The sequence below is a fragment of the Trichoplax adhaerens genome, genomic scaffold (genome assembly GCF_000150275.1).
Source record: "Trichoplax adhaerens TRIADscaffold_6 genomic scaffold, whole genome shotgun sequence".
NCBI lineage: Eukaryota > Metazoa > Placozoa > Uniplacotomia > Trichoplacea > Trichoplacidae > Trichoplax > Trichoplax adhaerens.
This window is the reverse complement of record NW_002060948.1, coordinates 3706139-3722789: the sequence shown is the minus strand read 5'-3', so window position 1 is coordinate 3722789 and position 16651 is coordinate 3706139. Positions and strand designations below refer to the sequence as shown.

General features: G+C 35.6%; 3 protein-coding genes across 3 annotated transcripts; 2 read left to right on the top strand and 1 right to left on the bottom strand.

The window, feature by feature from the left end:
• Positions 1 to 216: 216 nt before the first annotated feature.
• On the top strand, positions 217 to 5417 carry TRIADDRAFT_57533 (uncharacterized protein; the record flags this gene model as incomplete). Its single annotated transcript, XM_002113733.1, has 6 exons — positions 217 to 1193; positions 1939 to 2371; positions 2456 to 3721; positions 3840 to 4160; positions 4317 to 4751; positions 5040 to 5417. 6 exons carry the CDS (start codon positions 217 to 219, stop codon positions 5415 to 5417), a joined length of 3810 nt encoding a protein of 1269 aa, XP_002113769.1.
• Positions 5418 to 6544: 1127 nt separating this feature from the next.
• On the bottom strand, positions 6545 to 9048 carry TRIADDRAFT_57532 (uncharacterized protein; the record flags this gene model as incomplete). Its single annotated transcript, XM_002113369.1, has 7 exons — positions 6545 to 6682; positions 6833 to 6931; positions 7050 to 7146; positions 7339 to 7444; positions 7599 to 7648; positions 7890 to 8116; positions 8893 to 9048. The coding sequence occupies 7 exons, from the start codon at positions 9046 to 9048 to the stop codon at positions 6545 to 6547; spliced, it is 873 nt and encodes a 290-aa protein (XP_002113405.1).
• Positions 9049 to 14348: 5300 nt separating this feature from the next.
• On the top strand, positions 14349 to 14770 carry TRIADDRAFT_7752 (uncharacterized protein; the record flags this gene model as incomplete). Its single annotated transcript, XM_002113732.1, has 2 exons — positions 14349 to 14443; positions 14566 to 14770. Coding segments are annotated over 2 exons (300 nt in total), but the record flags the coding sequence as incomplete, so codon positions are not given.
• Positions 14771 to 16651: the final 1881 nt, after the last annotated feature.

Genomic DNA, 16651 nt, shown 5'->3' with positions numbered 1-16651 from the left:
CGATCATAGATTTTAAATTTTATTCAGTAAAAATGAATATTCCATATATAATTAATCAATGCTTATATAGGTTGCAATACTTGTTAACGTAAAGTTTAGATTTTTGTTCAGGAACTAACGTAATTATCGTTATTAACAGATAAAATTATAGTTATCGATCTGCAAAAAACTAGTGGACACTACCTCTTATCTTAAAAAGCAAACTGTCTCGACAACATGCCTTCCTACTCTATCCAACCTCAACCGAGAAAGGACATCTATCAATATTTATATCCAGTAACACGAAATTATGCTAAACCATGGGTTGCTGCTATCATTATGATGTGTACTATCATTATTCCGTGCGGTTTATTAGCAATTACCTTGGGATATTATCCTGTTCGTGTTGAAATTTCATTGCAAGCATTTGAAATAACTAATCATCCTACCTACATTCGGAGAGAAGCTTTGAGAGTAGCAACAACCAATTTTTATAAGGAGAATACAAATACGAAGAAGAGAAGTTTGTCAATCACTGAAGAGAGTCTTAACAGTACTCAACATTGGCAGAACTTCTACGATTTTAATTCATGGAATCGTCAGCGTCGAAGGATTGATTTGGAGCGAACCTTTGATTATAATCAGTTATACCATCATAATAAAAGGAAGGAAAGGGCTCCTTCTGATCAATTCTCTCAGTCTTTTGCTATTTGGGTTATGGACTTAGTCTATGTTGCCCAAGGAGGCGATGATCATGGTCAAAATATATTTACTGCGCAGCGTTTACTCGATATACGCGGAATTGAAAGAAAGATTATTAATCACCCTGGTTTTACCAATTTCTGTTGGCGTTCATATCAGTCTTTTAACAATGAAAGATTGAAGGATATCAACTATTGTATGCCATTAAATAGTCTAACAACTTATTTTTTTCCATCACAAACTCCACATGGATTAAAATTTGACGGACAGGGTGATAAACTGGCGAATATACCAGGGACATTACGTTATATCTTATCCAAGCGTGAATCTTATTGGTATTTCGATAGTAATATTAATGAAGAAAATGGCAGCCGATTATTACGTGCTCAGGCTATTTTTGGTATACCTTTACATGGCTACAATGGGCCTTATGATCAATTTTACAAGCAGCGTGAAAAATTTACCAAGTTTGTTGTCACATACGTCGATATGTTAAGCAAGGCGTCAACTGAGTAAGTTGATAAGAGTGTTTATGTGTGGGTATACTTATCTATTGCTGCCAATTAGTTCTGGGAAGCAATACTTTAACGATATTAAATCATATGATACCGTTTTTGAAAAGCATTATCTCAGAAGATTGTCAATAGCTAATCGACAACTATGTAATACTGGCTAGACCTAATGCACAGTAGGTCAAGCAGCAGAAGCATGTAAAGTACGGTATTAGATGTCAAAATGTTCTGGTATTCAGGCTTTGATGTTATGATAGTCTCGTATTTCGTGATTTTCGTCATAGCATTAGATGAATGATGGTATATTGGTGTGGCTACGCGGCAAATCTTGATAAACAGTAGTTGCTTATGAAATAGAGCTAATCTTATAATCGCTTTCGGTTATTACTGCATGAATCTTGCTGTCACTAAAAATGTGATTTCAGTTATCGTTAGCGCAAAAAAAAAATTTTTTTTTAACAAAGATATCTGTTATGTAAATGATGTCACAGTGATGCTGGTTTTATGCAGTCTTGCACACAAGGATATTATGGAATATAAAGATAATTTTAAATGTAGATTGTTGTATTTCTAATTCGATCAGATATAAATTTTTAATCGATCTAAATGATGGTAAATCAGCTTATCATCACAGTCTTTGATAATAACCGATTTAGTGCAGTTTCATTTAATTAGTAATACTGCTAATCTACGTTTTGTAATAGACATATTCTCATATTTCATTTTGCATCCTCTTTTTGACTAGAAATGTCCGCGTTCTTTATGGTGGTCCACAAATTTTTGATTACGAAGTGAATAGTGCTTTTTTTAATGACATCAAGTTGGCTGGAATTAGTTTGGGATTGATTTTTATAGTCTTCTTCATTTTAACGTCATTTTCTGTCTACTTAACCGTTATCGGGTTACTTAGTATTGTATTAAGTTTTCCAATTGCTTACTTTATTCATCGTGTTCTGGCTGGTATACCGACCATTGGCATTTTAAATGGAACCTCTTTGTTTGTTCTCATTGGTATTGGAGTGGATGATGTTTTTGTCTTTATAAATACATTTCGGCAGACAATTCACATGAAGGAGTTAAGTAGAAGGCTATCTTTTACTGTTATCACGGCAGGCAAAGCTACCTTGTTTACTTCTTTTACAACTGCTGTAGCTTTCGCAGCTAATACACTTTCTGAGGTAAGATATGATGTGATTATAGATTTATGGGAACTTTCATAATTTTTTTATAACCTCAAATTTTCATTTTACTTTCATAAATAGATACCAGCGGTGCGCGACTTCGGTTTATTTACTGCTCTGTTGGTTATAGCCTGTTGGGTAATTGATATTTTACTGATGCCATCTGCATTATGTATATGGTCACTATACTTGGAAGAAAAAGAGAGTCGTTTTTCTAATTGGCTGATGCGTCGAATTCGTTGCTGTAAAGCGTCAGCATCTTCTTGGTTACCCCGCCTTCCAAGGGATCTTGAGGCCCATCTTTCTGATACTAGTTATAGAGATGTTCCTACTAGGAATGAATGCAATACTGAACTTTCAAGTGGTTTAACAAATATTGTTGAAATTCCGGATATTTCTGATGGTAGTGAAATGAAGGAGATTGGGCCATACACAAGGGAAGATTACAGAAAGATCATGGAAAAGATATCGGAAAACGGTGACGTTGAGAATGATGAAGGTGAAGGAGTCTCTAGCTTGGATAGCCTACCTGAATTAATTCAACGATTTATATATTATTATATTGCCAAAAGAGTAATACAAGCGAAGAAAACTTGCATTATCATATTTACAGTTATTCTTGTTGCTGCAGCAGCTGTAGTATGTACACAGTTAAGAACTGCAACAAGATTACCTGCTTTCTTTGGCGAAAGTACTAATCTGCAAACATTGATAAACATTCGTTACAACATTACAAGTGATTCGAATCTCGATTGCTTTACTTGTTCTGGTATCTTTATACCACCAATGCCAGTGGTTACTAATCCACCACCAACTACTGTATCTACTACTGTTTCTCCTACTACAACGCCAACACCAACCACATTTGCATCCACTACACAGCCACTAACTACAACTCCTACTGTTTCGCAACAGAGTAGTAATTCTACAATTGATAATACGCATGAAAGTACAACGCCTTCAACTTTTGCTTCAGAAGCCTCGACGTCCTCTTCATCACCGTCACCTTTAAAGCCTAATGTTACTGCACCTCTATCGGAGACTACAACCTTTCGCGTAAGCACTAAAACACCAACGACTACCACAACTAAGAAGCCGGTGTCAACTTTATCGTCAAGCTCCGAGGCTACACATCAGTTTATTACTACACCACCATTGACAACTGCCGCATCAACTGCTAAAACTGTGGCTACAGATGATCCGAGTATAAATCCATGTAAAGAAGATTGCAATCCAATTGTACAACCTCCAGCAATGGATAATACCGCTATTATTAATATTGTTTTTGGAATAAAAGGTATCGACAACACTAATGTCTCATCGAATAATGGACCTGAGAAAACTGAGGTATTGCCGCTAGCTTGATATTCACTGATGTGTATCGCTGATAGCAATAAGCTGTTATTACGTTCGTAATCTTGTTTATATGCCTGCAAATTTATTTACACCACTGCTTGTATTATAGGGAACCGTAATCTATGATCCTAAATTTACTATTGTTGATAGTATTACTGACTATCGCAATCTTAAACCAAAAACGAAAGCAACTTTATTTGCTCTATGTCGTATATGCAAAAAGATCGCCAATACTGAGAAATTGGTAAAACAAGGAGGAGCGAAATGTTTCCCTAACACCATATTATTACTGTTGGAAGGTTACGTAAAAGGGGATTGTAGTGGGCTACCTAGGCCTAATTCTTTCGATTCAAATACGCCAGATGCTGCAATAGTTGGGATATCTAAGGATAGAACTGCAATAAAATGGCTTTCAATGGTCTTTATTTCAGTAAGTTATCTGTATTTTATGAGGTAATGCTTAATTAGTAAGCATATCCCCCATTTAATAAAATGTTAAAATTTGCGTTAGCTATTTTCAGGTGCTGTTACGAATAATTAATGTCCAACGTTTACCTAAAATATGATTATTGTTAAATCTATTTAGAAAATTTATATGGGCCAATCCTCTTTTATCTCGAATGCAGACTATCAGGAATGGGAAAACTTGATAAAAGGCATTAAAGAGGATCCTAAGATGCCTAATAGTGTTAAATCAGTGTTTCAAACAAGTTCTTATTGGCAGAGAGTTTTTATTGAGGTTACTGCAGTTGGTGGAGCTATTTATGGTGTAGTTCTTTCTTTAACATTATGTATTGGTTCCGTTGCCTTTTTTACTGGTAATTTCTATTTAACCTTAATAAGCCTGATTACTATCACGTGCGTGGCTTTTTCTGTGACATTCACATTTTATATTGCTGGATGGCAGTTGGGAATGGTTGAAGCGGTTTCGTTATCTATAATAGTTGGCACGTCTGTTGACTATTGCGCACACTTAGTTGAAGGCTATCTTATTGCAGGAAGAAAGTTGCCGCAAAAAATGGTGAATATTAAACGTTAATATATCTATACCCGTAGATACTTCGTATTACTTTTTATATCGTCAGTAAGTAGGCAGTGTAACTGCGGTAGAAAGTAATTGTATTCACTGTCTTCACATCAATACTTCAGTGATAAATATGATCTACGTGTACTTTAACGCAAAGCAAATACATTTTAAAATGTGTTCCATTTTATGCGTATTCCGAGTGTAGTGTAGGACAATTTTGTGTGTCATTTGGTTAGATTTATTGTTTTAATAGGAAAATTTTAATTTCTTTCTCCCTAATAGAGTCTTAAAGAATTGCGAGTGTGGCGGACATCTTCATCCATGTCGCATATCGGTACCTCGATATTAAGTTCGGCGTTGACAACTATCTTAGCTACTATACCTCTGTGCTTTACTCAGATACAGTTGTTGGCGAAATTTGGGCAGATCGTCGTCATTAACACTCTCTTTTCTATTATTTATACATTGACAATATGTGCTGCTTTATTGTCTTTCACTGGGCCCCCTAGATTTATCATTTCTTTCAAAGCTAGTTCAATCGCGTTGTTAATTATTTTAGTTATCGTCGGTGTAAGCTTTCTTGTTCTGTATATTATTCATATAGCTGCAAATGTCACTATTGTGGGTCCATCTGGCAGACCACTATTTCCTGGATATTAGGTACTGGCTATGTGTATAGAACATATACATTTTAGGACACACCAATATATGCGTAAATCTTTAGTGATAGGTTAAATTTTAGCGATTCGCGGTTCGTATGCATTCTTTTTACCTTGTACTTGCTAAAGTATAGAACTGTAGATGTAGATTTTAAATGAGATGCTTATAAAGCATTTTGACATGTATTAAGAAATGTGAGGATATAAATTGATATCATGTACAACGAACGGCTTTTGTGCCGAATTTGCAGTAGAGTCGCAGTTGGTTAATATCGATGATTTAATAACAAATTTTTTCTCTGTAAACTAACTGTAATATTTGATGAACATTGCTGAGATGGTTGGCTCTTTGGGCGTTGGGTAATAATGCAAGGCATTGTTGCCTACACAGGAATATCGTTCTAAGGATTTAATTAAGCCCAACTATCTTATTGTACAGTATAGTAGTAGTTCATTAGTAGGTCTGCAAAAATTGGTGTATATGTTCACATGTGTGATTGTTTTTAAGTTTGTAAATCTCTCATATGATGCCTTAAGGCGAACTACGTTTATGGTAAATGTAACGTTTTCAGTTCTTTTACGATTACATGATTTATCGTAATAAGATTTAAAATTTATTGTGCTTTATAGTACTTTTATATGGCGATAACGCATTTTTCTTTACGGTACTTCCGTAACTCTAATTTATATAGTATAATCAATGTTACCGGTTCAGCTGAGAAATCGAATATATCATCACATCAGATAATAATGAAGAACCAAAAATAAATACAATGTCAATATTACAAAATTGTTTAAAATTGATGTAACAATAACATCCATGATGGTAAGAGATCTGTACAGATTGAAAGTGACTAGAGGTTTAGTTTGGTTATTGCCACATTTCTTTTTATAAATACTGTACCAAGTATACAACTCCTGGATCTATTTCATACGTATGTTGCGTTATACTTAAGGATTAATAGTAGCTGCCATTTTCCCTGTATTAGTAATACTTACTATCAACCTTATTGAGCTCTCGATAGTTAATTAGGCGTGTATAGCTTTGCCACTTCACTTTTTATTGAGGAGCGATTATAGAGGCGGCAATAATTTTGTGAATAGTTTACCGTGTTCATTTACCCAAATTTATACATCTCCGAGTGACTGCTGCTCTTTTTCTAATAACTGCATGGTATAGTTTATCGCGTGCATGCGATCTATTAAATCTTTCGTACTATTCGATGGGACTTTGCTTGCTTTCTCATTTTGTACTGGTTGCATGCGCTGTAATGGTAGAAAAAATAAAGAACGTTGGTAAGTCAATTTAGTGTCAAGGGTTGCTGGTATCAATAAGGATTCACTTGTAGTAATACTATAGTAGTATGCATTTTAGTTTATATACGTTGTCATTCTCTTTATTAGATAGATTATTACCGTTCTTATGAAAGGTTGATTTGCAGCAGAGCGTAGATCCATCGGTGATGACGATTGTGTGATATTTAGCTTGGAGCTTTTCCAACCTGCTAAGCAATGCTGTGTGTTGTAAGCGAAGAGCTAGCTGTCAGTCAATCTGTTAGTTAATTCCCACTCTTAAGTAGTTGATTCAAATTACCATTTACTCTTTAGGATTATTGCTAGTATTTTTACTCACTTGGGATAAACTCATTGAATCCCTTGGATCGAAGCTGTTTCTCCTATGTGGTTTAACTTTGTCTTGTGGTTCAAGGATGGAATGTCGTAATGTAACCCTACACGAAAGTTAATTAATTACGAAAAATAACTTAATTGTGAAACAATTAAATTATATAAACTAGTTGTAGGATTATCGCCTTCGATTTCATAATACAATACTACTGTAGGACTCAAGTATTACAGCTTTATTGGCTTAGATATGAACAGTCCAATAGCAAGTCAAAATATAGCTTGATACGTGTTCTTACCGTATATTATCTAGATATGAGGGTGTTCCTGTTTCGTGATAACCTTCATTATCAATATAGACTGGCTCTAGAAAAAGTCTATCATTGACGTAATAGTGATGAATTTCTATTGCGATCAATGATTACAAGTGAAATAGTGTTATTAAAATTTTCGAGATATCAAATGCATGTGGTCTTACTCAGTGGTGGATTGCATTATTTTTCACTTGAGTAATTGTGATTCGTTATGATAATGATTTGAAACAATTTGGTATACTTACTTCGTTTAGGCAATGAGTCATCTTGCGGAAGCAAATGGGCTGATTGAGATCTACGTATGGCATAATTGTTAATAATGGCTTTCGTTAGTAAGGTTACGTTATTTACGACTATGATAGAGTTTCAGATATTTATTTATTAAGCCAAAGTCTGAGAAGAAAATGATGAATTATTATTATGTGGATCGTACAATCTATAGTAGAGTATTCATTATAAATTTATGATAATATAGTAGTAAATCAGTCTTTGGTAGATAGAAGTAGGATTTGCATAGTGCGTGCTTATGGACTTACAGTCCTAATTCTAGCTCGCGCATTCTTTCAATGTCGCATTCACATTCCTCCCTATTAACTCTACGGAATTCTAAAATGTCTTTAAAGTTTGATTCACAAGGGTCCTCTTCGTTTATGTTACGGGAATTATCCATCAATGAGGAAATCCATTCATGCTGCGTTGCACGACTGGTGTGACTAGGCGATTTTCTTACTTGCCGTTGAAATGAATCTTCGAATCGAACAGACTAATAGATTGATAGCGAAAGTATGCATGGTTAAGAATTTCAAGTGAGAGAATAATGGCTCTACACTATAGATATCAATGTTATAACATTGTGTGTATTAGTGCGTAACTTTTTACTACCATAGTTTAGGCTTAAGTAGGTGTATTGCATTCATTCACTGAAAGTTTATACTAATGCACGTAGTCATTAATTAAGGTATTTCATAGGAGAGGTATGGAATATTCTATATTAAGGTTTCATTTTCGTATCTAGCTTTTGTGAGCTATTGTACACATACATCCTATCATTATGTACTATACTGTATGTTTGTACTATTCTATAATTATAATCACGGAGCATTTATACAGTCTTCTTCCTACTTATCAAGTTGCTACCTTCCATTTCATAATCTAACATTGGTCAGTAGTACTGATCGTAAACAAGTCATTTGATGATATCGATTAACTTATCACCCTAATTTACTGTTGATGAACTGTGACCTGTAAAGTATCTAGAAGTGAACTCAAAGCAAAGAGCATTTCTGTCGTAGGTTGAAATGTATTGATATGGGGAATTTGATGCTTGCAGAGTTCTAATATACGGTAGTTGTACAATCTATACTACACTGCTGTAGGTGTCAATGGAATAAAAGCTATACTGTATTCATTTCTAAATAGAAGCCAGTATGAAAGAAATGACAGCATCCTTTCAGTTGCTATCATTCATCAACATGATCCATATTGGCTTTCTTATCGATTGCATTATACTGGTATGATGACTATTCCCAATTTTCATACCAAGTTTTCCTTCTTTGGAGTCTGATTAGTTGCTAATAAAATGGATTTAGGTTTACTTGGATCGCCCAAGTCTTGTGCAGCTAAGTTTAAATTAGGTCTTTGATTACCATCTTGATGTAATTGTTTAGAGTACCGTTTGGGTGTGCTAGCTTGCATGGTGCCACTAGGATGCTGGGAAGAAAGTAAGAAAAGACAGTGCAACATTCAAAGTCAGTTAAAATTAATAATGATCTTAGCATATAGCATGAGCTGACGTTTGCATTCTGTAGATGTGGTTTAAAGCAGTCTTGACTATACTCTCACAACAAAGTGCAATAGCGTAAAAACTAGGAAAAGAGTACAACATTGAAGTTGAAATACATAACCATGGTATAGACATGTAGTAGAGACTCTTAAATAGAGCTTGTCCTCTTTTAGAAGTCGCAAGATGTAACAGTTAGTTGACATTTGCATCACTGTGGACATCATTGAAAGCAATATTCTTACCATGATTGGCAAACTGCGTAGGCAATGATGGTGTATAATCGACTTGATCCGAGTCTTGTTGATGTTTTTACTGACTGTTTAACCACAATTTTGAGGTCAGTAAGTGGAATGCAATGTTAATCAATTCTGCACATAGGATAGTTTAGTCTAGCTTAGTCCAGTTTAGCCATTAGCAAAGCGGGCTGAAGATCCATTTACGAGTGGGAATCGATCAATGAAGTTGCTTGGCGTCTGTTTTGATTTTTACTCGGCTTGAATTACTTGCTCGTGCGCAGTTGCAACTCCCTTCTAACGGTAGTGTTGCTTGGTATTGCTTTACTTGTCATCCAATCATCAACGATCAAACTGGATTTGAAATTCCACTCTAAAATGGCTCGATGACCGCTGGGAAGAAGGAAAGACGCAAAAATAGAAGGGATAGCCATGGACTACTGGATGTTCATGACCGCTGGGAAGAAGGAAAGACGCAAAAATAGAAGGCATAGCCATGGACTACTGGATGTACTACAGCAAACTGGATTTGAAATTCCACTCTAAAATGGCTCGATGACCGCTGGAAAGAAGGAAAGACGCCAAATAGAAGGCATAGTATGGACTACTGGATGTACTACAGCAAACTGGATTTGAAATTCCACTCTAAAATGGCTCGATGACCGCTGGGAAGAAGGAAAGACGCAAAAATAGAAGGAATAGCCATGGACTACTGGATGTACATGACCGCTGGGAAGAAGGAAAGACGCAAAAATAGAAGGCATAGCCATGGACTACTGGATGTACTACAGCAAACTGGATTTGAAATTCCACTCTAAAATGGCTCGATGACCGCTGGAAAGAAGGAAAGACGCCAAATAGAAGGCATAGTATGGACTACTGGATGTACTACAGCAACTGGATTTGAAATTCCACTCTAAAATGGCTCGATGACCGCTGGGAAGAAGGAAAGACGCAAAAATAGAAGGAATAGCCATGGACTACTGGATATACATGACCGCTGGGAAGAAGGAAAGACGCAAAAATAGAAGGCATAGCCATGGACTACTGGATGTACTACAGCAAACTGGATTTGAAATTCCACTCTAAAATGGCTCGATGACCGCTGGAAAGAAGGAAAGACGCCAAATAAAAGGCATAGCCGTGGACTACTGGATGTATTACAGCAAACTGGATTTGAAATTCCACTCTAAAATGGCTCGATGACCGCTGGGAAGAAGGAAAGACGCAAAAATAGAATGCATAGCCATGGACTACTGGATGTGCATACTACAGCAAACTCGTTTTGAAATTCCACTACTTTAAAATGGCTCGATGACCGCTGGAGAGAAGGAAAGACGCAAAAATAGAAGGCATAGCCACGGACTGCTGGATGTTCTACAGCTGCAGTATGGCATACAGTAGATTATTAGGGTAGTATGAGTACAAGGTTTTCTTTCTTCTACTAGAAACACTCAAAGTTGAGTATCCATACTGTACACGTATATTAAAGATTCTGTGCTACTGCAAGATGAATTTGTAGGTTGTCTGGAAACAGCTATGGTCCTACATTGAGCACACCAACAATTCGACAGTACTGTACTAGACCAGTAAAATGGCCGGCCGCGCTTTACCATGTCCTTTTTCCCGACTGTTTCCCCCCCCCCCCCCAAACGATGAATAAAGAGTCTACTTTGAGTGATCTGAAAGTTTCTACTTAGTTTATAGAATGAATCGATGAGAAAATCACTTACTGTACTGTATACAGAATACACTACAGTGTACAGTATAGTAATCCAGTTCACAGTATTGCAAACTGTAATAACAAGTCGACACGGCTTGAATCGTAGCTTTCATAATCCTTCCATGAATTATTGCCATAAACTCTGACAACGTAGAATCAACCAATCACTCTATGATTACAAATTAAAAAAACTCCATGTGGTATTTCTATTTGTATTGCCATACTAGTAATAAGCGAGGGGACAAGAAGGAGCTATTTAGTACAACATAATAGAAGAGGTTTCTCATTTTTTCGATCATTTTACTCTATGGTACAGGCCAAAGTGTCTATCACTCTATCATAGTTCTTGGCGACATTTGAACGTTCATCACGGACAGGATGGATGTCACGACCCATGACATAGACATACCGTTGCAGACATGCAATAAACTGGAAATGACTAGTAAAATTATGGGTGTCTTTGGTTTTTTTCATCAATCCATGTGCAGAATGGTGTGTCACTATATAACCTGTCGATCACTATACTCAACAAGGTCGTCTATTTTGCACAGGGCAAGATGATGTCAATCCCCTTACCGCTGTACTGTACCACCAACCAATGGCAAGTTGACGCACTTTGGTGTCACTTGGAAGTCACAAGACCTGGGTAAGGCTGTAATGACTTTAAGGGTGAAAATGTCATACACGACTCCCACCATGGTACGGTACAGCACGGTTAGTGACCAAATGGTACCGAGTTGTCACATGCACTCAAGGTACAGTACTGTACAGTACACTGTTGTGACGTCACATCCTAGTGTTGGGACAGTAGTCAAACGGGTAAACAAGCTTCGGGCTTGGATGAGTTGGTTATCGCCATTTTTCATCGTGGACACAACCGGTTAGTTGATTGCACTTTCCATTAGGATAATCCAATTCGTTTTGCTGGTTGGATTAAATCATCGACTTAAGTAGTCTAACATAAGCGTTAAGAGTAGATCTTGATAGTGTATTGATTCTTGGATGATTACAATTTCATGAGTAGCTATTGTAGTCGATTCTCGTTCTCCTCGGACAATATTCCAGCTTTCAGCAACAAGCGACCATTGTTAACAGACTGGATTCTAAAGTCTTGCCAATCCAGTCGATGATTGGTACCTATTCTATACATTATTCATTGGGCCATCGCTGGCTAATTAATCGATAGTTTTAATCTACAGAATAGTCCATCGTTTTAATTACTTCGGTATTGGTTTACACCTTAGCCTATCTCCTCCTTACGAATAGAATTGATACCGAGCGACGATCGATCGGCCAATTACCCTAGAGTCTACTTCGATTGAAAGGGTAAGTGGAGCAAGATTAGAAAGGACATCAACAGCGAGTGTAATAGACTACAGTAATACTATAAAGATAGAACGACATAACATGCTGAATATTGTATGCCAACACGATCGTGGGATCAAGTCCATTCTACGATCGTTAATATAGTGATGAAGATTGCCGTAGAAAATAAAGAATATTTTTGCATCAAGATCGAGAATACAGGTGTGCCGAAAAATGAAGGCTTGTAACCACTTGGACACGGCATACTGCCCAATCATATTTTCATCATTTCATAGGCAATTCTTGTCGTGATTTCAAGGTTAAAAGAAACTTGCGTAAATGACATCCATATCAATGATATTATGCTACAAAGTTGTGGCAATGTCATCCGTCAATATCATTGGAACGACTAAATATACTAATGATGAAGGAAAAAATACAATTGTTTTGGATATGTTTATTTGCATCATCAACCTGTAGAGTTTGCAATCAGCGCTAGCAATTTGTTAATGGACTGGTATTAAATCAATTTATTATTTTCCATTACAATGTCTTGTACCGTAGAGATGATCGAAAATGAGCCATAATTCACACTATAGAGCTGACAATAGAAAACAAGTTACGTATTGATAGGACTACAATTTCCGATATGATTATTTTGCAGAGGGTTTTTTTATACCATGGTCTCGTATACCTTCATCATGACGTATACAGTATTCATGACATACGGCGTTGGAATACGGTTGGCTGTTGATTCCATATTACTAATATCCCAATGAAATGTCAAAGATAGATATTTTAGATATTTTGCCCTCATTTGAAATGATGTTATCATCTCATTACCAGTAACCGATCTATTTCTATTGGCGAAAGAAGCTTGCATTACCTTTTAAACTAAAACATGGTGGACATATTAACTAATATTAGACGTGATTACGTCAGTTTATAGTTCTACAGTATATTTGTGTTCCTGTGTTCTTCAATGTTAACAGGCAAAAATAGTGTTGACAATAGTGGAATGGTAGACATTGGCACAGCACACTGTTTACGTCAATGAGAGTATCGTAGTATACCTACACAATTCTAGTGTTTTTTAAGTATTTAGATAAGGCAATATTGGGTAATATGCCAATTTATTTTTCATATAGTACAGTACAATAAAGTCATACAATTACATGCAAGACCGTTTAAATATGACGTAGCTCTTTAATTAATTTATTTAATTTTAATGCGATATCTTAACCTTGTTCGTAGCGGTGGTGAATTGACATTTTTAAGATATTTCCTTACAAATTGCAGTATAAAAAAAGGAGAAATAGTAAAATGAAGGATTCTCAGTCATATGATGATAAATTGATTATCAATTAAATCCAACATATGTTCGAAATAGAGAAAAAAATAATGCAATATACGTACAGTGATATATATATACTTCACTAGCCTTAGAGAACGTTTAAGAATAACGTATCAATTTTCTTATGGATTGTAATAACATAAATTCATCCCTCTATGTACTCGTGTAGAGTGAATATAGTAGAACTTGATTTGACTACGTAATTTGATATTACAGTATTACTGATACTCTTAAAAATATTGATCCTCATCAGATAAATCAATGGGTTGCAAACAATCTTTAATATACGCAGCACGCGAAGGACGTGAAGACGATCTAAAGTGGCTACTGTTTGATAAAAAAATTTCTGCTAATATCCATGAACCAGAAACTAAGCGAACTCCGTTACATTTAGCTGCAAGTTCTGGCGGCGCTGATTGTGTGAAGATATTGCTTCAAGCAGGTAAATTATTTGCGCTAAGTATTGTGTCAACTGCTATCAAGAAATAGTTTCTTCGACTAATTTCATTTGATCAACCATATAATTGGAATGTATTTATTTCTATTCCTTTCATATTATCTTGCATAGGTGCTAACCCTAACGCTAAGGAAGTAAATGGATTATCCCCCTTGCATTTAGCTGTTTATCACGGACGAGCATCATGTGTTGAAGTACTTTTAAATAATGGATGTAAAGTAGATGCACGAACAAGGTACTGTAGAACAACAAATAACAAGGTCTACAGATCAGAACATCTAAGTCAATGCTGTTTTTTCGGCTGCCTACTAATAGCAGTAGTCGTAATCATTATACGCGTATTTACCTTTATTGCAGGTTTGGTTGTACTCCGCTACATAATGCTGCCTATTTTGAGAAATCCGATTGCGCAAGGTTGCTATTAAAGTTTGGTGCTGATATTAATGCAGTTGAATCTTGGGGACAGACACCATTGCTTCTAGCAGCACAGAAAGGCAGTGCTGATTTACTTCGATTACTAATTGATCATGGGGCTGCTGGTAACATTGTTAGTAAAGTTCAAGCAGAATCTCCGTTGCATGCATGTTGTAAATGTCTAAATTTGGAATGCGTACAAATGTTATTGGATGCTGGTGCTGACGTTGCTATTAAGAATAGTACTGGACGGACACCATTGCATGAAAGTACGTATTTTAATTTTTGGATGGCTCCATCAATTCTTTTTCTAATGATCTGTTAATTTGTATTTTTTTAAAATTTTGATTTTATGCTGACCTAGTTGACTCATCATCTATCGTCATATTAATGTATATCATAACATTTACTTTTGCCAACAATTTTAAAGCCTTTACAAAGATATTACATCTACAGTAATTATCTTAACATCCCCGTATAACATGTGCTTATTCATTTTTCTGCGTAGTTATTGCTAGCGGCCAAGAATGTGAAGACTTAGTACAAATGTTGCTTTCATATGGTGCACCTGTGAATGTACCCGATAATGCTGGTAGTACGGTGATAGATTTAGTCGATCAACAATATAATCGACCATTCGCTACTAGAGAACACTTAAAAAGATTTGCATTCTTGAAAAATATCGTACAATCAGTTAATGGTAAGTTCATTTTAAATTTAATTTGGATAGATAATAGTAGTTTTAACATCAATAATGACAATGCTATGAGATCAGTACTGCTTTAAGGCATTGACCTTAATTGAGTTAATTCTGTTAATAGGCTCCCCAATGCCGCTTAGTCAGATGTGCAAAATTAATATCCGTCGGTCTTTAGGACCTTCCAAACTGGAAATGATATCAGAGCTAAATTTTCCTGAAGTTGTCAAAGAGAGCTTAGTAAAAAATAACTATCTTTGCCATTCAGAATCAGAAAAAGTAGACATTTCACAGGAAAAGTGTAATTTAACGGGAAATGATGATTCTAGCAAGAAAGAGAAATCAGATATTCCAGAGGATGTCAGAGAAGCTGTTGCAAAGTTTAGTATGAAAAATAATAGTGATCATTCCGATGAATCCGATGATGAATTACAGGCTGATGTTGTGGATGATAAATCAGGCGAAGTCAAAGTTTAAAAAGAATTGGCTTTATACATTACACCAATCTGTTCGCAACTTAGTACATGTATTCATTATTAATTGCACATCAGTTCAAGAAATGCGCTGCGATATATCCCAGTTATTTATTTCAGATCATACATTTATCGGATTTTACTAGCTATAGTATAGGCAGATTAAGCGAACAGTAGTTCTACAGTAGTTGTGCAAGGAACGTACGGTATGGCCGTACGTTCAATTTTTAGAATCGATGTTACGATATTATTTCAGTCTATGGCATAACTGTTGCTCTAACAAAATTGAAATGATCATTTTGCAAATACGTATTTTATGTGAAAATTATTTAGTTGTTTAAGTATAGCTAACTGTCTACCTATGAATGGGTAAGTAAACTGGCAATAAATGCAATTGCTCTTAGTATTGCGCCGTTACTGTCAATAGTAATACATATTTTCAGGTAGACAAATATTCCAAATCTAGATAAATGCTTATGTTAATGCTACATAGAATAAGTAGTCATACATATATTTTGGTATTAAGCCCAAAAACATTTTATTCCCATTTGCATTTCGATGTAATACACTATGATTTTATGGATTAAAATGTGAAATAGAAAATTTGACTTGAACAATAAAATGCGAGCGTTTTAAATTGATTATCAAATTGACTGAGAACTAATTGTAAATTGTACTTGTTAATCTTTTATAGTCGTTAGGTTTTGATATAGACTACTATGCGGTATTTGATGAATCGCGAAATTGTGCATGACGACATGTACATGTATTATGCTATGAGTTATAGAGGAATACATTACAATTTGAGATAAAGCTATAGAAGGTATAATTAACTTTGATCGAAACATACAATTAACAA